The sequence below is a fragment of the Bacillus rossius genome, chromosome 3 (assembly GCF_032445375.1).
Source record: "Bacillus rossius redtenbacheri isolate Brsri chromosome 3, Brsri_v3, whole genome shotgun sequence".
NCBI classification, from domain to species: Eukaryota; Metazoa; Arthropoda; class Insecta; order Phasmatodea; family Bacillidae; genus Bacillus; species Bacillus rossius.
This window is the reverse complement of record NC_086332.1, coordinates 102,383,745-102,407,346: the sequence shown is the minus strand read 5'-3', so window position 1 is coordinate 102,407,346 and position 23,602 is coordinate 102,383,745. Positions and strand designations below refer to the sequence as shown.

The 23,602-nt window shown below is 37.7% G+C and overlaps 1 protein-coding gene across 1 annotated transcript in view; it reads right to left on the bottom strand.

Moving 5' to 3' along the window:
- LOC134531353 (agrin-like) overlaps positions 1-23,602 on the bottom strand; it is a 946,059-nt gene that overhangs the window by 40,365 nt on the left and 882,092 nt on the right. The window contains exons 28-30 of the mRNA XM_063367052.1: positions 12,816-13,062; positions 4,569-4,733; positions 1,962-2,227 (exon numbers count right to left, since the gene is read on the bottom strand). Of these exons, the coding sequence (XP_063223122.1) occupies positions 1,962-2,227; positions 4,569-4,733; positions 12,816-13,062 (678 nt within the window). The remainder of the gene's footprint in view (positions 1-1,961; positions 2,228-4,568; positions 4,734-12,815; positions 13,063-23,602) is intronic.

Genomic DNA, 23,602 nt, shown 5'->3' with positions numbered 1-23,602 from the left:
ACTGAAGGTCTCGGGGAAAATGTCCCGTTAATAACATCACTAACTCACTGTAGCTGCATTCGTGTGGCCTTATTGGTTCCGACAAATTTCTCAGAATCTCGTAAGTCTCTTTGCCGACTGACGAAATAAGAACTGCCCGTCGTTTTACCTGATCTTCGTCTTTGTTCCCAAGGCCATTGGCAATGAAGAGTTGTTCTAACCTCTCAACATACGAGTCCCATTAATAGTCCTCGGGGACGAATTTCTCCACCTTGAAACCGGGCATTTTAAAACTGTTTATTGGTTTTCTTTTTTTCAAAAAACAAACACACCGGTGAAGTATCCCATCCTCGTCGCCAATGTTACCATATTTACTCGCATAATCGTCACAGCAATTTTACCAAATTTTAAGGAGAAAAATTGAGGTGAGACCATTAAGTGAGGAAAAATTGGAAAAAAAATTTTTAAGTAAAATTTTTTTTGATAATCGCGTGAAAATGCTAAATTAAAGTTAATATCTAGGTACATGGTACCTATACGTAATATTTATTTACAATACGCGCAAAATAAACAAAACAACTTTTGGTTACAAGAAGTTTGGCAAAATAAAAATATAGTATAAACACGACATTGCGAAAAAATCAATAAGCAAAATACATTTATAAAACACATTCAGTCTGAACACTAACAAGTTTATCTATTCATTGTCTGAACTAAATTCTGATGTATCAGATTCATTTGCCGGGACGTCAACGTCATCTTAGTCGCCGTTATCGTCACGTGTTATTCAAATTGTCTTTTTGTTTTCGCCAGTCACGAACATGTTTTTCACTTACTGAAAATTCTCTTTCCGCGGCCCGATTTCCGTGCTCTTCTGCAAATGTGATTACGCGCAACTTGAAAGCGGCAGTATACGAATTGTATTTACCCATATTTTCACAAAATGAACTTTCTCAAACTCTGCAATTACCGGTACTTTCCACTCCAATGCAAACGAGATAAACAATGGCATCACAGCATCTTATCTTCCACACACATTCCTTCCTCCCACACGGTCAATTAGGACATGCCGCTCAAGGTTGGACCAATGAGAAGCGCCACACGCCACGTGAAAGCAGGCTGTTCCATTGTGTTTACGGCTGTTCCGATCGCACCACACGCCACGTGAAAGCAGGCTGTTCCATTGTGTTTACGGCTGTTCCGATCGCACCACACGCCACATGAAAGCAGGCTGTTCCATTGTGTTTACGGCTGTTCCATTCGCGCCTCGCGCCTCAGTCGCCGTCAATAAATTAGGGTGCGACGATTATGAGGAGAATCTTAAATACCAAATACATTACCTCAAACAATAGGTGCGACGATTAAGCGATGGCGACGATTATTCAAGTAAATACGGTATGTTTTACTGTACATTCTTGAGCACATGTTTTCACACTCTATGTAAGACATCATGGCCGTGCTCATTGTATTCATATATCCGCTTGGCTAGCCATGCAGGCAACCTGAATTAGCCAAATATACCACAGCACCATTAACTTTACACATGGGGCTTAAAGTGAAGTTAGAAAGAGTGTGCCTGTTGGTCACTGGCAATACATCTGTGTGTTTTACAGACGTCTCTTGTATTTTTACGGTTTTTTTATGCTTTCCATGGTAATGGTACCAGTACCGGGATTATATTTACAGTTCTCAGTGCTGGTTAATTTTCCGGAGGAGGAGGGGGGGGGGGGGGACCTAGATCCTAAAACCATGAACCGGGATCGACCCATCACTATCAGTCATTTTCCGCTAGTATGAACACTTATGGATTTAAGTAGTGTTTTCTTTACTTTACTTTATATGTTGTAATTTTTAAAAAGGTGTAACACAGGTTGGTTTTCATGAAATTGTTGACCGGAATGACTGAAAAGTGTTCAGATCAGCAGGAATGCTAACATAGTTAGCGAGGAAACACGTGGCTTGGTAAGGCCAGGCTTGCTTACACTCCTCGCAGTGCTTGCCGATGTACTTCATGGGGCACTTGCAGACGTATGTGGCCAGGACGGGCTGGCAAAGGCCACCGTTCGCGCAGGGGCTGGCATTGAGCGGGCATGGGCCTCCCTCGTAGCGCGTCACTCCCATCTCTGCCACTAGGCCGCTCTCTGCCTGCTCCACGAGGCTCCACGCCTGCCCATTGATTATCAGCCGCTGCACCGCGCCCTTCAGGCCACCCACCACGGCCGCATCCCTGTTCACCTCCGCCAGGGACCTGTCGGCACAACAGACCAGTTCAGCAGTTGCACTGTTTAAGTGTTAGGTACTGCACTCAACTGCAACTACTTCAATACAATCAATATCTACCTAAATTTAAAAAAAATAAAACCTCTATTTTAAAAACTGTAACACTGTTAACTGTCTACTGTGAAATCTAAGTTTTTATGTCACACAGTTAAGCTCATAGACTTTTGAATTTCATATAGTGACTGAATTTCAGTGATCACCAACAAAAGTTTTACAAGCCAACCATAACCATAATTTTTTTAAACAACTTTTATGCATGTTTTCATGTGTTTTCTAGGTATTTTTAATAGACGCCCTCACGCTGTCGGATCGCCGCTGGAGCGACACACGTCCTTATTTACCTGCAGAAGGGTCATCCCTTCGTATGGGCTGCACCCTTAATTTTGGGTGAAAAAATCCAACATTTTTATTGTAAGGGTCGCCCCTGCATATGGGTCGCAGCACCATGCATCTGTCTTCACTTGAGTTCCGTGGATACAAATTATGTCTTCCTTTTCTCAGCTTATTAGTGCATAAGATTGACCCTCGGCTCTTCTTTGTCTGTTTACTACTGGAGGGTGTTAGGGGGGGCATTTCCGGCCTCCTCCTCCTCCCTCCAAATCCAATTCCTGGATTTCCTAACATGACAAAGGAGAAGAATGCTATTTTTTATAACCTTGTTTCCCTTTCCTCCATTGTATTTTAGTTTTTTACCCGTCCATTTTCTGAGGAGAGAGAAGAGGCGACAAGCTGTCTATAAAATCTAGCATCAGTTTACCCGAGGCTGGAAGAATATAAAAGGCAATGGCTGAAGTTTTGTCACGGTATGTTCAGTTGAAAGTGTGGTAAATCTCATTCAAAAACAATAATGATTGGGCACAGTTGCATCATGATGTGCGCGGAGACACAGGAGACGTGTGGCCACGTGTCGCTAACCCTCATAGTTCTCGTGTGTGTTGATCAGTGTAACGTGCTCGATGCCTAGAGCGGGCTAGGATGTAATTTAATAAGCTTGGTTAATTAGATGCCTGATATCTCACCTCACACGGACCACGTAACGCCCTGACCGAGAGTCTCAGCCGGGTCCACATGCCCACTCACGTGGTGGCGCCCACTATAAACAGCCTTGGTTGAGCAGCTATGCCCTCAATATTTTGTAACTTATGTTTAGGCAGAAATAACAATAAAAATAATAAAATGTTTCATATTCTGCCAAAATAGTGAAATGTTGACTTGCTAAATTTTTGCAATAAATAATTGTAATAAATTTTTCTAAGACATATTAATTCTGAACAATGATAAAATATCACCAAAAATTTTTTTACCTGAAGAAGTTATTAACATAATTTGTTTAACGTTTAGTGAATAAGAAAGAGTTGTATGACCCAACAAAGTAAATTAATTTTTCATTTTGGTACAAAATATATCTTAATATAATGGCAAAAGTACATGACTACTCTTAACTTCAAATGTTTTTGTATACAATTTCCTACACAATGCAAGAACAAAAAAAGTCAATATTAAATAAATTGTTTGCAATTTCTCTCAATTATATAATTATACAATTATATAAATTGTTTACAGTTTAGGAGAAAATTCAATAAATATTAGTATTTATAATAAATTTAATTTTTTTGTTTATTATTATAGCTATCCTCTCGAACCCTATTTCTATTAGTTAATTAATTTTTTAAATATTTTAGAACTTTTTAACAATACTTTTTGTAGTTTACTACTTTCAACTAGTGATAGTAAAAAAAAATTTTAATTATTTCTTTATTACTGGAATTTATAAATTACTTTTTTTATATTGGTTTATTAAATTTATGTATTTTGGGCAAAGTGTTGTTTAATGCTGTTTAAATATATGATTTAACTTGCATTTCAGTGCTATATTCTGTGTTAACTTACATTTTGGTACATGATATACTGACATGCTTTTCGGTGATATTTTAGTTTTATTGGAAATCACCATATAATCCTATCCCTATCAGGGTATTTTAACAAAAATTTGTACCGCATGAGTAACAATTGTAAGCAATTCCCATTATCCATCTTATACAATATCCTGCATGCTCTTACAAGGGAAAAAAGCAGGAAAATAATATGTAGCTAGTAATGCAACTAGATATATTTTTTCATCTCATACTGAGAAACATTTCGACATTGAAAGTTGAAAACAAAAGAATAATTTTTTTTCTCTTGCGAAGGTTATTTTGAATCTGAGCTACTTTAGTTTACAATTCCAAGGGAGCTGCAGAAAGGTTAAGGATGGCAAGTTTGCCAGTGCGCCCTGAGGGAGCAGCTCTGCCGGTACTGCCGGTACTCACGGGACGCCGCCCACGTAGAGGGGCAGCTCGAGGTTCAGCTCGTTCAAGGGCGGCGTGGAGGAGCCTCGCACCACCGCCCCGTCGTCCAGCTGCAGGGTGCCCTCCTGGTTGGTCCTCGTCACCTTCGCAGAGTGCCACTCCCCGAGCGCGATCGCCTCGGCCGTCCTGCGGGACACACGGGGCAACTGCAGTTCCTGCCACAGGTTCAACTGTAACTGAGTTTCTAGTGGCATCAAGTCCTATCAAAACATTAAGTAAAATTTATTCTCATCAATGGAACTGCAAACTTTATAAGTTATAATTCTGTAAAAAAGAACTGGTTTGATGATAATTAAAGGTAAATGAAAATAAAAAAAAATCCAAATTGCTATAAATGCAAACTAGATGCTGAATAATCTGATAGTTGTTATAAGCTACAATAATTAGTTGTAACACATATGTATCATTAACAAACTAATAAGGACAGTTATCTGTGGACGTTAATAATTTTAAAAGAAATTTAACGTTGGTTTAGAATGAGAAAGTATTGCCATTAACTTTTTCACCCACAGTTTTGGTTTTGTAACAACTATAGTCAATTGCAATTAAATTTCAGGACTTTGTTAGCAATAAATATAATATTTATTGGACAGACGATGATTATTTACTTAGACTTCGGTGTGTTTACCATTTTACGTACTGCATTGTAAAACAAACTTCAGGTAATGCAACCAAAAAAATTCAAGAGTTCAAGTTACGTGCTTTTTATTGTTCTGCACATGCATTTCACCAGTGTTGTTTAGAACTACAGCTAAAACCAAACCAAAGATATTTTTATGTAGTACACATTCCAAAGCATTTCCAACATTGACAGTGTCACATACGTAGTATCAGGTGTAGTCAAATAGCTTACACTCAATGTTAGGTAATGTTCTGGATTAAAATGGGAAGATGCAAAAAATATGGGAAACAGTGCAAATAAATTCAAACTACAAAAAATAATTTTACTTAAAAGTGCTAGAATTCATATTTTTAAAAATCACAAATGTTACAAAATGCCAAATTACTAAAAATTAATTTAAAAATGCTATTTTAATATACCTCTAACAATGATTACCGTGTTATCTCGCATAATCGTCGCACATTTTATTCTAAAATCAAGTTTGAAAAGTAGGGGTGCGACAATTATGCGGAAAATTTTTTTTTTGTTAGGTAAAGTTATTCATAAAAACAAAACCCATTCATGGAAAGAACGTTTATTTAAAAAAAGGTGTAGTATACAAGGGCACGCCAAACAATTTATATTAATAATAATTCATTAAACAAAAACCATTTTTCTACTTTAAATAGAAAAATCAAACTCTAACGCGAACGCAAGCCACTTGAATCTGTGACGTGAACCAACACGTAACTATTGCCGTAGTACCTACACATTTACCACGAAAGAATGCGGGCCATCAAATGTAGTTAACTCAGCAGTTGACAGAGAGTGCACGTTGCATGCAATCGACGAGATATCGATATTCGACTACGTGCGCGCACTCTATACGGGAAGCAACATAACCAAACATTAATGATTACAACGAGCGCTGGCTACATTTTTGTAAGCAGTAAACCGCGGCGACACAGACAAACAGATGAAGGTTATAACGTTTTAAAAGTATTTAAAAGAAAATTTACACGTCAGACAACTTCGCATTTCCATTAATTAAATATGTAAGTGGTAATGTCCGAATAAATATTACATTTTTAATTTAAAATACAGTAAACTCCCGGTATATCGCGCCCCGATTGATCGCGGAATCGGGTATATCGCGGGTCAAACCATGTCCCCCAGTCAGAAATGAATAATAATAATGGAATAAATGGTTGACAGCCGATTAGGATAATTTTGCGTTGTAACTAACAAACTAAGCATCTGGCAGAAAAAAGCCTAGGCGTAGAAAATGTCCGCAGTAAAATTCTAAACAAGATATCTCCGTACATTATTCCTCTATCTTGTAGGGTTTTCAAATTATGGTCCAATCCAGCCCAGTGATATTTTCTGAAACACTAGTTCTTAACGTCGCTTTATCTCACAAATGAAGCATCGGACAGGGGACCTGATAAAGCCCACCGTCCAGCGACATTATCCAGCGTGACTCGGCTGGGGATTGATGTTGGATAGGCTTGGTTGTCGGCAAGCGCTGGGTAGGGAGAGGCTAGCCGAGAAGCCGAGAACATGGAGAGAGGTAGAGATTAGAGCGGGCAGAAACACCAGGGGGAGTGGGGGAGGGAATGTGTTCACGCAGCACACAGGCAGCGCATGAGTCACTTGACTGAGCAGCGTCGCTGCGTACAAGGCAAAATCAGGTAGTCCGGTGTTTAAAATTCCACTCCAGAATCTTAATTGGTACTTTACTGGACATCAGTATATAAATGTTTTGTTACAACTTAAACCTACAGACGTAATATTATTGGGTAATTCATTGTATTATACAAGTTCATCTTTTTACTTTGGTATAATGTTTTAACATTAAATAGTAAAGTAAATCGGCTAGCGTATTTTTAATCTTTGCCCAGGAATTCCCAGTGGTCCAATATTTACGTGAACCATACTGTACCACTTTTGCCGTGAGGTAGTAAACAAGTCCCGGAAATGTTTATGTGTAGCGGTCTCCCGACCTTTAACCAGAGGCTGAGGAATATAACACTTGCCGATCCGAGCCACACACACTCAGCAACTCGACACAGCGTTTGGTGAAATAAGTAAAAACAAAGTTTAACGCGGTTTTTAATACGGAGTCACTGATTGCGCTAAAATTAAATTGGCGCAATTTTTGTTTCCCACATGTGACCATTTATAATTTACTGTAAGCATGGACAATAAAGTTTAACCACTTGACACGATAGACGATTCTTTATTTTTTATTGTACGAATGCTAGAATCGTTTTTTTCCTGTATCTGCGGCCTGCTTCTACAAAAGACAAGCTATATGTAAGTAAATCTAGAATTTTTATTTTGTCAATCAAACTCGGTACTATGCGATTCATATTCGGTTTGAAGTATCACTACGGCCTTTCTTTTTAGAAGACTTTGACCACAGAATCGTGTGTAACCGCACACACTGCACTTACTTTGTTACGGACACTGACGAAGCAGATACTGTGGCTGACACCACGAGACTGGCAGCAGCAGCTTGTGTGCCGCACGTGTGTATGGCGGCGTGTGGCGCGCTCGTAGGCCGTGCGACAAACTGTGCGCGGCACGCGGAAAAATAAAAACAATTCAACATTTAATATTTATCTTTAAAATGTATTATTTTTATTTTTTCACCCGTGTTTAGTGGAAACTGCGGATGCAAAGTCCGCACAAAGGCGGGCCGTCTATACTGTGCGTGCTTGCCGACCTATTAGAACACAGGCGGTGTTTTATGCCTTTTGACCTTGGTCACATCGAAACATCGCGGTTATGCAACAACGCGGGTAAAAGTTATGTCCCCCGACAACCGCGTTAAATAGGGAGTGTACTGTACATCGTTTTATACGGAAAATATATCTACACCGGTACACCGCGGCGACACAGACAATCAGATAAAGATAATTACGTTTAAAAAGTCTTTAAAAGATAATTTACACATCAGACAACTTCGTATTTCTGTTAATAAATAAGTAAGTGGTAATGTCCAAATAAATATTAGATTTCTATTTTAAAATACATTGTTTTATACGGAAAAAATACCCACACAAAGCGCTCGGCATCTATCAGCGGGACCAAAAACATTATGCGACGTTTACGTGAGAGGTTTTTTTTATCGAAATTTTGACGCCTTAAAATATGGGTGCGACGATTACGCGAGTGTGACCATTATGCGATAAAAGAGGGAAGCTGTTACATATATGTATCATTAACAAACTCCTAAGGAAAGTTATCTGTGGTGCACGCCTGTGGTTACCCTGATTCTGCAATGGTTTATCATTGCCTTTGAAATAAAATTGTAACGGGACAACAAAACCCTGATTCTAGTTCCATGGAGAAAAACATTTTCAACATAGAAAATTTTCAGGTCAGCAAGGAATTAAAGCTATGACCCTTGGCTTGCCAGCAAGGGTCTAATATTGGACCAAGTGGTTTATCTGAACTGAACCATATTTGAAAGCACACAAACAAATGGTCATGAATTAATATGAGAATCAAATTTTTATTTATATCTGAGCAATGCATGCTTTGTTTACTTAGAAAAAAAAAATTGAGTATTTAACATCTAACTTTCTTAAGTGCTTTGATACATTCAAATATTGAAGTATAATTGTGGACATAACTAGAAAACTGAATAAGAACAAGCTTTTTTCATAACTAAACACCTAATTTTCTATATGTATTTAGCAAAAGTTAAAAATAACATGCATAAATCACACATGCCACCTATTTGATATTTCGTCACCCAAAGTAATAAGGTCCTCATCGAAAATATATAGGTCAGAACGTCTTTGTAAAGGGGTGTACAAACATTATATTTTCCTCAGTGGTTATCTGTCAGCTACCGACCTGGAAGTCAGTAAATCGTCAGCATGCTTAGGCTGTGACACATGGCAGCTGACTTGTGGGCAGCGAGCTTCCAAAAATGTTTGAGAACAGGAGTAGGGTTCTATGAACCTTTTGTTAAGAGCTAGTCACATGGTAGGGGAGACCGGAGGCCAGTGAATGCTCAGAACAGTGGGAAACATTTTTGAATCTAGTAGTAGGTCGACCAGCCAGTTTATAAGGGAGGAGCGAGCTAGGCAGATAGTTAAGTAGTTGTCATGCAGATGGAGAGTTACAGGCAACAACAACCCAATTTCGACAGCATTTAAGATGATGAATCAACGAATCTCACATAAAGAAGAGGCAGTACCATGGATGTCCAGACGGTCCCGAAGACCTTTTTTGTTGTGGGTTCACATCCAGCATCGGCGAATGGTTCTTGCTAGATTACCCGAGTCTTGTCCTGAGTATCTGTAAGTGGATTGCCATCAGATATGGAGAGAGCTTGTGGGACGGGCTGTGACCACGACCTGACATCACTGACTTGCTCATACGAAGAGACCACTGGCAGAGTGTCAGACAAGCGATTTGTGTCCAATCTACCATGGGTGGAGTGCTGATGAAGAAAAAGCGATTCCCAGACAGTGACTTCCCACTCGTTGAGCAAGTGGACACTTGCTAAGCAAGTTTGGGACATTAGGCGGACGTATAAAATCAGCATAAAGAATCGAGGGGAAAGCAGCTATCCACTCGAGGGAAACCCAGCGAGTCTGGTTAAAGGGAAGTTTACTGTGGAGTTTTTTTATGTTATGCTGATACAAGTGTTAAACACTAATGATTGTTCTTTGATGTCGCTTCCTTGGTAGGAGCCAGAAATAAAACCAGCCATGTGAAATTACGTTAAGCATAACCAGTTAGATGTGAAGCTGATGTTTTGTAAAAAATAATGTTATTACAGTAAAATTCTTTTAAGAAATTCCTATTTAAGAAAATTTTCTGCATAATAAGTTTAGAAAATTTAAATTTTGACCTATAAATACAAACAATTTTACTCTTTTAATAAGGTTTTTAAGTTAAAAGAAAAGTATAAATTTCTAAATAACTTGAGAAACTTATCAACATGGTTATTGTAATAATAATGGAAATAAGATGTAAACTTTGGGTGTAACTGGTTACGTGACCACCGCATGTTCCTAGAGTTCTTGTAGTGAAAATATCGCAACATATTTTTGGTAGGTTTGGTTAGATATATATTTTATGTTTTACATAAAATAAAATGTGAAACTGATATGAGTATAACTGATTCCTAAAAATGCTGAAATATTGTCAACACGACAAAAGAGGAATATACCGTATATACTCGTGTATAGCGTGCCCTTTTTTCCCCTCAAGTAAGGGAAAAAAATAAGGATGCGCGCTATACACGGAAAAAAAAAAAAAAAGGGGGGGTGTGGAAGGGAGGAGGAGTGGAAGTCGTTAACTGCCAGGTGATTGTTGACGTTTCTGGCCAGCCCCCCACACATACGCACAAGCAACAAGGCCTCTCTTTCACACACACACACACACACACGCAACCTGGTCTCTCGCGCGCACGCACGCACGCACGCACACACACACACACACACACACACACACACACACACACACGTGCGCGCGCAAGCTCGCACGTCTCTTGTTTATTTTTAGACCTCCCCCTCTACACAAAGCCAACGCAGCTAGTAAAATAAAAGAGAGAGAAAGAATGTTGTCGCCATTCCCCCTCCCACTTCCTTCGCTTCCTCGTCCCAGCTGCTACCGGTGAGTCATCTAATCCTCCGCGCGTCTCTGTTACTGCCTGCCTCCCTCCCTCCGCCCAAGTACCAGTTGTGACGATACAGCGCTTCATTATCTTCCGTCTACACAGCAGAGTTTAAGTATTTTCCTGACGCATCACCACACATCAATTTAAATTATCATTTGTTTCACACGTACAGGTACCACAAAATGTTAGTAAAATTTATTTATGGGGAAAAAAATTTTTTTTCTTTGGAATTTGTTGCAAAAATCGTGGTGCGCGCTATACACGAGGGCGCGCTATACACGAGTAAATACGGTAATTGTGTAGTTAATTATGAAGACTATTAAATTTTAAGTTGTTGGTTAAAGTGAAATAGTATGGTGTGACATACAAGATATTTTAAAATTTATGAAGCTTTCTTAAAATATATGTTTATTTTATGTACTGATGCACTTTGCTTCACTACAGAAGTCTATAGACAGACTGCTGTAGCACTGTTCATTATACATGCCCCTCCTCATGGATACACACCACTGCTGCACCTCAAATAAGGAAGGAAAAAACCAAAATCAAATTTTGAAAATAAACATATGAAAAAAAAATTGGTTGTCTGTAAAGTCGGTTTACGGACGATAGTTTAACGTGACAACGTCATAACAAAACATTGATGAAATGATTGATCCAGAAGAAAAGGAAATATCATATTCGGCCTGAGACTGAGCCGTAATAGGTTTTTGCAACCAAACCATTTAGGCATTAAAAATATTATATTCTTTGAGGAAGATTTTTTTTTTTAAATTTTCAATCTTTTGCATGATAAAATCTTCCTCTGCATACTTTTATGAATAAAATTGAATAATTTTTATTGAATTATCACTATTTTGTATGGATACAAAGGAGTGAAATGAAATCTTAAATTTAATTAATAAATTTACTTTTATTTTCATTCATTAATTAAAATATATTTATTACTTTTGAAATGTTGCGTGCGCCATATTTATTTTTACAAGTACAAAAAAAAATTCGCAGCTGCCGGGTTTCGAACCGACAACCTTTAGTTTAAGAGTTAGGTACACTAACCACACGCCCACGAGTTATGTAGTTACAAATGTTATATATATATATATATTTTTATAAAAACTTTGTTCACGGTAGGGGTATAATATTAACACGATTTTATAACAAATACGCATCCCAAATACACCAAACATATTTATAATGTGTTACAATATTTTTTAAAACATTGTGCAAAAGATCCCGGGTGTAATTTGAATTATTATGTGTAACTGTAAAACACCATTGTTGGTTCAAAACTTATTTGAATTTTCAACATTACTTTTAAATAACCGTACCGATTGTGCTGAAAATCGGTAGACGATCGTTAAATTACATAATATTAATAATTCAAAAGACGAAAATATGATTGAAAAGTCAAATCGATGGTTGTTCCAATCGAGTGGAAGAGAGATGCCACGCATGCGTACAATGAGCAAACAGAACACATCCGCAGTGGGACATCCGTAGTGGGACACTTTTTCGTGCGTGCAGCCGGCGTTCATCGATTTATTAGACGTTGTCATATCAAAAAAAATAGTTGGAACTAAGATAAATGGAAGAAATGTAAACCAAAGCCAAAGATGCCATATTGGATTCACCACAGTTTTTAGGGGAATAGTGAAGAGCTAGAAGCCCAGTATAGCTTTTTTTAATAATAATAATAATAATAAAAAAAAACACCTCTTTGAGGTGCACACAAATCCCGCTTGAAGGAACATATTTCAAGGTTATATGCTGCACTATGTGATCAACAGACAGATACACAAACTTTCTCTTTTATTATTATTATATTACTATAATATATACACATTATGTCTAATACATTGAAACAATCCTTACGAGATATAAACATACTGTATAGTAGGACATACAATATTAAAACTAGACTTTTTGTGAGACTGACATTACTGAAGAAAACTTTATCACTAACGTGAGATTCGCTGCTCCACTTCCCAGATCAAACTTGAACTGGACGTGTCCTTTCACAAGGTTGACGGAGATGAAATCCCCTTTCCCACTTGTAAGTTGTCCGTTGTACAAGAGGATGCCATCTTCAGCCCGAGACATGAACCATATCTGGAGAGAGAAGGCACGTCCCACGCCTTCCAGGCGGGGCAGTTCAAGGAATGCCTCCCCGCTGAACTCTGGGATGAACACATCGTGGGTGCTGGCGTCCACTGTAACACGAGACCTGACTGTGGAGTGTCCACTGCAGCCCTGCTGAATGAAGAAGTGAAGACGAGTCACATCAGGAGAGATCCTTCCTCCGTGATATAAAGAAAAGCCTGAAAATACATGTTTAAGGGTGGTTTGAGCCCTTACTTTTTGGAATATTTTGCTGAACAGATCCCTTTGGTTGCCAGATATTCTCAAAATTACCTTCAAATTTGCAAAGTATTTTGGAGTTAGCTGGATTTCTGGATCTTAGGTAGAACACTGAACAGATTCAGTTATTGTGAGCAAATGCTTAACCTCAGTCAATATTATTTTATAATGTGCTACCAAGTTAAGTTTAAAACTGTTTTTAAGTCAATATTAATTTGACAATTTAATGATTAAATGCCATTGTATCATAGTAAAGACCTAAACAGATCATTTCGAAAGAATATATAGTTACATTTTCTGACTATTGCAAGTATTCCATTAGGAGCATAGTGCATTTTTGCTAGCATTTTACTAGTGTGCCGGAAATTAGGTATTTCGGCATGTGTTTTTAAAATTGTTATTATAATTTTAAATTATTTTTGGAAATTTGATTTTCTATATAATTTGGTTACAATTGGGTGATTTACACTTTGTTAGGCTGGTGTACTCTACTTATTTAAACTTTGCGGCAGTGGCCTGAGGCACCTTTTCTCAGGGGCCAATCTGATCATTTGCAAGTCTAAAGACGTCGTTAGAAGCCTGGATGACATTTCTCCCGCTTGCAGTCACATTCACGGCCTGTAACAATATTTCCCTACATGACTAAATTTGCATACAACAGCTCTGGACGAGTTGTTACACTTCTCAGAGACGAGCTTAGACCAGCTCTTCCCGTCACACATACATCTTAGGTTCACTCATAGAAAGTCACATTAGAACGTTCTTTCCCAGCCTCGTTGCATTTTTTGTCCACCCTCACCACCCAGTTCCCCCCCCCCCCCCCTTTTGGTTCTCAGAATTTAGCCCAGGATCAATGCTCTAACGTGAACTCGCCAGGCAGTGGCCTACTTCAAGGACGATTTGCCAAAGAAAAAATATGTGCAAATATGGACCACACACGACATCTAGAGGCAGAAATAGTAACTACTTCACTTGTCGCCAGCTGGTGGAGCTAATGCCCGCGACACCTAGTGGCGACATTGCTAACCTTCCTCTTTCTTTCCCCTGTAGGCTGCCAGAGAGCAGCACCGACTGCGCCATTAGCCCCAGGCTGTAGCAAACGTCTCGGGCAAGTCGATCCCCTTTTTGTTTCAGACAACCCTCAACAGGTAGCGCTAAAATCGGCCAGTGCTACTAACTTAGAGATATCGAAGTCAGAGCTTTTTGTGATTCCCACTCGGAGAACTTTGGAACCTTTCGGTCCGAACGTCCTAGTCTCCCCCCCCCCCCCCCCCCCCACCTTTTGTTTGAGGTATACCTTTTAATTACGAGACGCGGCCTTCCGGGGACACTTCGCGTCGCGATTCCAGACGGACTGTTTGAGGTTATCGGCAGATCGGCGAGACGCACCACAAGACTTCTGTCCGTCCGTAACCGACGATGTAGTCAATTAGACAAGGGATGCTATCCCTATTATTTCTTTAAGTAGTTTAATCCGTCTGTACAGTACACAACATAGTAGTTATTTATTTAAATATTTTTTTTTTTTAAATTATGGAAACGTCCGCGCCTCCCGCGTTTTCGCGATCTTCAGATCCGGACGTGCTACGCTTCAGAACCTAGACGCTAACTTCCCTGTCTGGTGAGTTACTATCAGCTTTATTCCCCGACCTCCCCTTATCTTTTTGCAGGCATTTTCTGCCCAGTTTGCTAACTGTCTGTGTATGAGTTCTGATCATGTTTGATTCGGACTGTTCACAGACAGAGTCCAAGAGCCGGATGCGGACTTAGCATTTTCACACTCTTACTCTTCAACAAACAGGCGCCCTGGCACCATGTTGACTGCTGAACTCTGGGCAGCGAGCCACCGACTTCCGGTGCTACAGTATTTAAGAACCTTTTTTGGAACAACCTTTAAATTACTACGTTCGAGGAAATAAGAATTATATAAAACTTTCTTTTTAGACTTTAAGAACATACATTGGGATTGTTTGAGCCTCTTTGTATTTTTTTATTTGTTTATTTATGTTTAATGAAACCTTTAATAATCTAATTTAGGGCCGGCCCATATTTTTTTAAACATATCCGAGAGCTCTTTTAATTATGTAATTGAAATTGTATTTTAACACATTTTAATATCTGTTATAAGTTTCCATAAATAGATATGGAGTAATTATATTCAGATGGAATCACACCTTGTTTCTGTTCATTCCTCATGTCCTTGTGAAACTAAAAGATCCACCGTTACAGCAGTGTATAATGTTTATTGTAGTATTTATGTACTTAATCTGATTTACCTACACTGCCTCAAAGTAACAAAAATGGTAGCATTTAGCGTAATTAACTTTCTATTTGCTTAGGTTTGGTTTATGAGCAATGCTGTAACAAAGATGGTAATCAGAGCATGGTTGCTGTAACACTAGCACTGAGGAATCTTTTAAATTTCACACATGAAGGATGTTTGTATGTTGAAATGCAGCACATACAAATGCACACCTATATTTGTTTAGATTTGTATCTGCGTGATACAGAGATGCAGGCAGATATATGTTTCGGTGGGACCCAAAAACTTATACATCTTATACATCTTATGTTTGCTATTATTAAGTAACAAATAAAACATTAATTTTACATTATATTAACTTTATGTTATTGAAACACATTACTATTTTGAAAAGTATTAAAATTATTAGACCGATTATTAAGCTGATATATCGTTGCTTCGCTATGGAAGTCTAAAAGCAGGACACTCTCACACTGCTCGTCAATACATTGCCACTGCCATCCCTCAGATAAAAAAAATTGTTAGATATAAGATTAAGAGGGAAAAAAACAAGATGCCAACTTGGATTTCATAGTTTTTAGGTTAGAAGAATATTTAGCTTTCAATATTAAAATGGAAGAACTTATTAACTAATAATTAACACAATAATATCACAGAGGAAAAATTAAAATGCAATTTATTTTATCCCAAATTAAATTAAAACTGCTATCTGCCCCTCATAACAGCGATAAGGAAATGTAATACATATGATGCAAGAGAGTTATGCTGAAGAATAAAGGCGCTAATAGCAGTTTTGTTCTTAACTTCGTCAATAGATAGAGTTGCTTTGAATTTTAAATTCACCATCGTTTGATACGTTTTTCATGTCTTTAATTTTCGTTTGTTTATGCCGTATGCGTTCCTATACCATTCATCCGATTGCGATGAAATTTTGGTTAGTTGTTATGCGCATGCCCGTGAACGTTTCTGAGACGGTTTAACTAATTTGCAATAGTTGGAGCACGAATCGTTTCAAAAAATGTGTTTATTTCATATTATGTAGCAGCACTTCGTCTTTTTTTGTTGTATAAGTGCGCACGCATGACACAATTTATTTAAATATAAAAGAGGGATAGAGATAGTGATATAGGGTAGGTGGGGGCAATTGTCCGCGATTTTTGGTTTTAAATATTTGTGGACAGCAGTTATATAATTTTATTAGGTTTCTGGTATAGAATTAAAAGATTAGGATGTAACTAACCATTGTATAACAATTCCAGCCAAATATAGTTATTATATTGGGAAATATTAATTTTTATTCGAACAAATGATTGTGCGGAAATTTGCCCCATTTTGTGGGGCAAAGTTCCGCACTGCGGAGATTTGCCCCAATAGTGGAGAACGGGAGGTAAAAATACGAATTCTACTAAAACTCATCATAAAAACTTTATTTTAGTAGTTATAAGTCACTAGAAAGAATAAGAACTGTGGAAGGCTTATTATTTTTAATATCTAACTACCATCTCTCAACATAATATTGTGATGAAACAATAGGCTAATATTACAAGAACATAAACTTATTGAAAATCACCTACGTCAAAAAGTGTAGTTTACTTAACATAAAAAATAATAAAAACAATGTTTGCAAGAGGCACTACCTTCCAACTTAAAGACTAGGAATCTTTTGATTTCTCGACTAGTAGACAGTCAAATCAGTCAAATTGTCTGGGAAAGTTAACATTTTATGAAATCTAGCACTGTGGCTCTCATTTGGTTTTGACAGTTTCAGGATGATATCTTTTTTGTCAACGAACGCTTCTTCTGGAGTTTCTGAGAATTTGTAGGTATTAGGATACTGCTTGAAAAACATAATTCGTATCCTCCGTGGCTATGAGAAAGGATTTTAGCCACATAAAGTCGGAAAGAGTCCTTAGTTTTTCCATGAACTTTAACTATAGCATAGTCATTCGATGATAGCGATCCAGAGTTGTTCTTGTTCTCTTCAAAGTTTTCTGTTTCATCTTCATCAACCTCACTTTCAGAAAACAGAGACGTCACATCAAGGTCAGTGTCAGTGTTATGAAGAGACATTTCACCTTCAGATTCTGAAGTGCTTGAGAACTCAGTGTCAGTCTATTTATTTTTTGTTTTTTATACCTTTTTTCAGGAGGAAAGAGCTGTCTACCCTGCTTCCTTGACATCAAACGTTTCTCCTTTTCAGTTTCTTCGATTTTCTTTGCATGCAATTCTTTTTCCATGTTTTTTTTTATGAGGAGTTGACGTGAGCAACACAGATTTTAATTCTTTTCTTGACCGTTTCCTTCTTGTACGTATTTTCGGAAGAGGAATTATTTATTATGGGCTCTTGGCTTGATGCTGACATTGTTCAGCATTGTCTTTGGCTGAAGTGCTATTAATAACAGCAGGAGGTTGGGCAACAAATACTTCTTGGCTTGCGACAACTGATGAATGTGCTAAGGAGGCAGAGGATGTTGGGTCAGGAGCAGCTTCCGAGATTTTATCAGGTTGATTGAATGCAATCAATCTATTGTTATCTGGGTCCTGTAAGTCTTCTTCTTCTTCTTCTTCTTCTTCTTCTTCTTCATGTGGTAGTTCCTGGTTTGTTATTTCAGCAGGAAGAAAGTCATCATCTGTGAATTTATTTACATCCAAGGGGTAAATTCCTGTAGCTCTAAAACCTTGTACGGCATTTTCGATAGTGCCTGCCTTCTCGAAAGCTATCTTGAAAGCTTTGGCAACACAGTAATATGCTGAAAACTTCCCCTGGGTGGTTGACATCCCAAGTATCAACAGCAGCATCGTAATATTTTTTCAAGGGACCAAAAAAATTACGATCAAGTGGTTGTGTCTTGTGACTGCTGTGTGGTGGCAAAGTCGGGAGGTGAATATTGTTTGTTTTTGCGTAATTCATAGCCTCAAGAGTTGTTTGAGACACATGGTTATCCAATATCAGCAATATAGGATTGTTCTCACTTGGGTTTGCATGTTTTTTGAAGTGCTCAAGCCATGTGATAAATGTAACTGTCGTCATAGATCCTTTGTCCGTTATACCCATGTAACATCCAGTAGGCCCTCCTTTGATTAGCAAACGATTTATTCTTTTATGTGCATATATGAAAAAAGGAGGTACATAATGACCAGTGGAATTCATAGCGCAGACAGCTGTAACAGTCTGACCTTGTTCAGCTGCGACTGTTTTGGAAACATTCCTTTTCCCTGTTGGTGCTACATGTTTTGAAAGTTTATTTGGCACCGTTTGTACCCCACTTTCGTCCATGTTGTATTTTTGATTTGGAACAAATTGAAATTTTGTCAATGTGGCCTCCAAATTATTAAAATACATTGATAATTGGACCCGATTAAAGCCCATAGTTCTAGCCACACTTGTCTTACGTGGCACTCGTAGTGACAGGTTGTTCCTTTTCATGAAATCTCGAGTGAAGTCTCTACCCGCTAATTTCGCCTCGGTTGAAAATTGGTGGGAAATTTCATTTTCCTCAGCATATTGATAAAGGAGAAAACTTAATGATTTAAGGGTCAAACAAAAGTACCTTTTGTCAAGTTGAATGCAATGTTTAACAAAAGCATCCTCCTGCTCCTTGGTGAATGTCTTCTTCCGCCCAAATTGCCCACTTGCTTTATTTGCCTTCAGTCGATTTCGTAGTGTTTTTTCAACGAATCCAACTTCTTTAGCAGCTCTACGAACCGAGAACCCTCTTTGAACTAACGAACAAGCAACTTTGAATTGCTCTGCTGTCATGGGTTTGTAAGTTTTCTTCCTCACATAGTTCCTGGAACAAAACAAATCTTTAGAATAGGTATGTATCTAACTAAAGTCAGTACACGAATGTTACATGTGCAGGTAGATATTAACTTTAAAGTGAAAGACTTGATGGGTATAAGTAAACCTTTAAGTTAGTAGAAATACTACATTCATTTTCAATATTTATAACACTGTTAGAAAAAAAAGTAAAGTAAAAAGGTTTTGCAAAAATGTAGCAGACAAGGGGCAAATGTCCGCAATCGGAAGAGTGCAGAGAATTGCCCCAAATAAAGTCAGGAGACTTGCCCCATTTTGTAATGTCCAAATGATGAGCTACTTTTTTTTGTAAACAAAAGAAAGAATAAAAACTAAGCATTAATTTCAAAGATAATAATTACACTTTTTGACAGAAAATTCTACAGTTTTAATAAGTAGCTCTATTCTTCTAGAACTTTAAAGAGAAGTCACGAAAATATTGTAATAAACATATAAATATCTGACTTACCTAATTTTTTCTGCTCCCGAATGACCATTAACCACGAGTTCTCGAGATACAACTGGAAGTTGCACTAAAAACCTACTGAGGCGAGACTGACTAAGTAATCAATTGTTAAAATTGATATAACATCGATGCGGACACTTGCCCCCTGCGGAAAATTGCCCCCACCTACCCTATATAAATATCTATAATAATATTATTAAGCTGAAGAGTTTGTTTGTTTGTTTGTTTGTTTGAACGCGCTAATCTCAGGAACCAATGGTCCGATTTGAAAAATTCTTTCATTTATCGAGGAAGGCTATAGGCTATATTATATTATCAATAACATTAGGGATCCTTACTAAAAGTCCAATTAAGAATCAAATGCATTGGAGGGTGTTAGATACAACATGCAGTACACGTACAAAGTGTGTGTTGACAATGCCGCAGGCGCTAGAAGTTCATTAAGCGAAATACCACTCACTGACTCACTCATCACGAGATCTCTAAAACTATACACCCAATTGACTTGAAATTTAGCATAGTTACTCATTTTGTGATGTAGACGCTCACTAAGAACGGATTCTGCGGAAATCCGATCCCAAGGGGAGTTTCGGGGGCGTAATATATCAAAATTTCCAGTTTTTGGTAGGAAATCACCATGGCAACGGCTGTTGCTTTGTTGATGCTTCATTCATCTCTATGGCAACGACTATTTCATTGTTAGTGCAGTCCTCATCACCGTTGAAATTTTGCGGGTACTTTAAATATCGAAAATTGCCCCTTTTTTCAAGTATATATATTTTACAGACTTGAAACTTCACAGTAATGTTCCTTATGTTACACAGGATGACATTATCCGAAAATTAGATCCCATGGGTGGTTAAAACCAGGCAACAGTGGGTACTTTGTCTGCATGAGAACAGGATTTTGCATTGTTCATGCCTTCTGCGTCTCCATGGCAACGGGCATCGCGCGGCAGTGGCGTACCCACACGGAGGGGCATGTATAATGAGCGGCGCAAGAGTGATCTGCCTATAGACTGCCGTAGCGAAGTACGGGTACATCAGTTGTACGTTGCGTGCACCAGTCGGGAAACCATCGATGCTATTCATTTTCTCTCCGGTACATTATACAGCATTGTAATAAATTTCCACTGAATTTTTTTTTATTTACCATTACTGTAAATGGGAGATGTGGCTTAATTTTTTTCCATTAGTATAGCCGTGCAAAGCCGGGTTGGGCAGCTAGTGTATATGTATATGTATATATAAATAAAAGCACAATAGAAAAAAGCTGAAAAATAAGAGATTACTTATATTGAAAAGATTCCATCTAGCTAATGTTCGGCAAGCATTGCAATGCCTTATTCAGTTTTGTTTTGTAATACCTATGTTTGAAGTAGTTACACATATACAAATCATCTTTCCATCTATGTATCTCTCTATCTCTATTTATCTCTTATATCTACATATATACATATATACCTCCCACTATCTCTATCTCTTCTATATATAAATCTCTGTATAGCTCTATACATCTATATATCTCTTTATCTAACCCATTTCATTCTCTATACCTCGCTCTATCTCAACTTATCTCTCTATCTCACTCTATATGTGTGTGTGTGTGTGTGTCTATATAAATTAAGAAGACAATTACTTACTACATCTGTTTTCAAAAAAGGTCCCCTTCACCCTGAGTTCAGCCCGGGCAATGCCGGGTACTGCAGCTAGTCTCTCTCTCTCTCTCTCTCTCTCTCTCTCTCTCTCTCTCTCTCTCTCTCTCTCTATATATATATATATATATATATATATATATACATATATATACATATATATATATATATATATATACACACACACACACACACACACACACACACATATATTTTTTTGTAGCTCGTATGTGTAGCCTAATTACCGTATTTACTCGCATATAGGTCGCCATCGCAGATAGGTCGCACCCATAATTTGAGGTCTTGAATTTGGTATTTAAGATTCCCCCCATATAGGTCGCACCGGTAATTCATTACCGCGCCGTGCGCGGAGAAAGGTCATTGTACTCGATCAGCTGCTGTTTCGGCGCGGCGTAGCCGCCAGCTGGCTCTCTTTGTTCACTGAGCTGCGCATGCGCAGTATAACTCACTCAACTCTCCGCCCAGACTCGTGACCTTGCATTAGCAGCCAGCCAATAGATGCGAGCTTAGCCGAAAAAAAATTTAAGCTCCACCTCCCGTGTACCAGTTTTGACCAGTTCTAATACCAGTTTATTGGTTTACGCACCAGTTTTCTCGCTGCCGTGACACGTTCAAGTTTACGTCCATCTTGATGTCTTGATACCAATAATTAATGAATTACGATCCCCAGAAATAAATTGTTAGTTTAAAAAATATGCGTCAACCGTACAATACTTCCGAAATTATAAAATACGTATAAAACAGTTACCAAGACTCCGCTCATTTTATCTTGTGAAGTTTGTCTCGTACCAGTATTTCGGCTAAGTTGTGACATAAATACAGTATCAGAAATTAACAATCAGCCACGTTCATACATTCGTGAGTTTACGTTTTTCCCTCGTGCAGTTTAGATTGTCTCCTGCTATAATTACACGGACTTTTACACGCCTAGGTTTAAATTATTATATGTTTAGAAATAAAAGCAACTTTTCATGTTATAAAATATGTATATTTGGGGCGAATCCTGATTTCCTCGAATCCGAATCCTAACTCAAATCCTTGACTGGAATTGCCGAATCTCGAACCCAAACCCGAATCTTTTAATAGATTATGTCCACATATCTAATGTAAGTGAGATGTATTCTGCTTGCACTAAAAGTCCCTTGACTTTATCACATGTAGTTTGGTACATTTCTGGTATAAGTGTATATAAAGACAAAAAATTTTTCTTGAGAAATTTCAGTTTTAGTACAGATTAGCGGTTAGGATTTTTTCTATAAATAAGCTAGAGGTCTGCGAGCCTAAGAATTTTACTTCGAGCCTAGCTCGAGCTTTTGTGTACAGTTACACTTTTGGGAAATTATTTTTATCTTAAACTTAGTATAATGTTTGAATAAAGTATTAAAATGAAATGGGCTTATTAATTTTGGGTAACTATTTACAGTGTGTGTTTACATTTTGCACTGCCATAAAAAAAATAACATTTTTTTTCCCATTGAATCTTACCTGTTTCCATTGGTTAATTAGTAACTGATATCATCCAACTAACATAACCAAGTATATGTTTGTGTAAATGTAACATATCTTTGGAAAAATTTCATCTTTGTCAATTTTTCTGGAGTCCTTACTGAGCTTCAACAAACTTAGCACCAAAAATCATGTTGTTTCAACATTTCCACTTTTCAGCACAATAATTCCGAGAGAGATTGTCACAGAGTATTAAATTCTGTTCTTTAATCTATCATGCAGAACAATAATTTGTTCTGCACGTTCAGGAGTTAAATTAGCTCTACGATTGGAGATAGTGTTTCCAGCAAAAGAGAAGCGTCTCTCGCTGGCAACCTGCTTGGCTGGAATGCTTTAGTAAAATTGCTTAACATCAAAATTAGTGTCATAAATATCTGTAACTGGTCATTAAAGTTTAATCAATTGAAAGTAATAAAAATAAAAGCATTTTACTTCATTCAATTTACACTTGCAAAAAAACATACACACAATAAACCTACATGGAAATTAAAGTCTTTTTCAATATCCTGAAGTCTGAAATATGTTTACTCATGTCATTAAATGTAGAGCTGTATTGAAGAAGCCGATTTTGCCAATATTTAGTTGAATCGGCATTTCTGCCGACTTCCGATAAAGTACGCTCGTTAATTTTCGGCCGATATTACTGAAAAACGAAAGAGACTGCCATAACCTAAAAATCCACG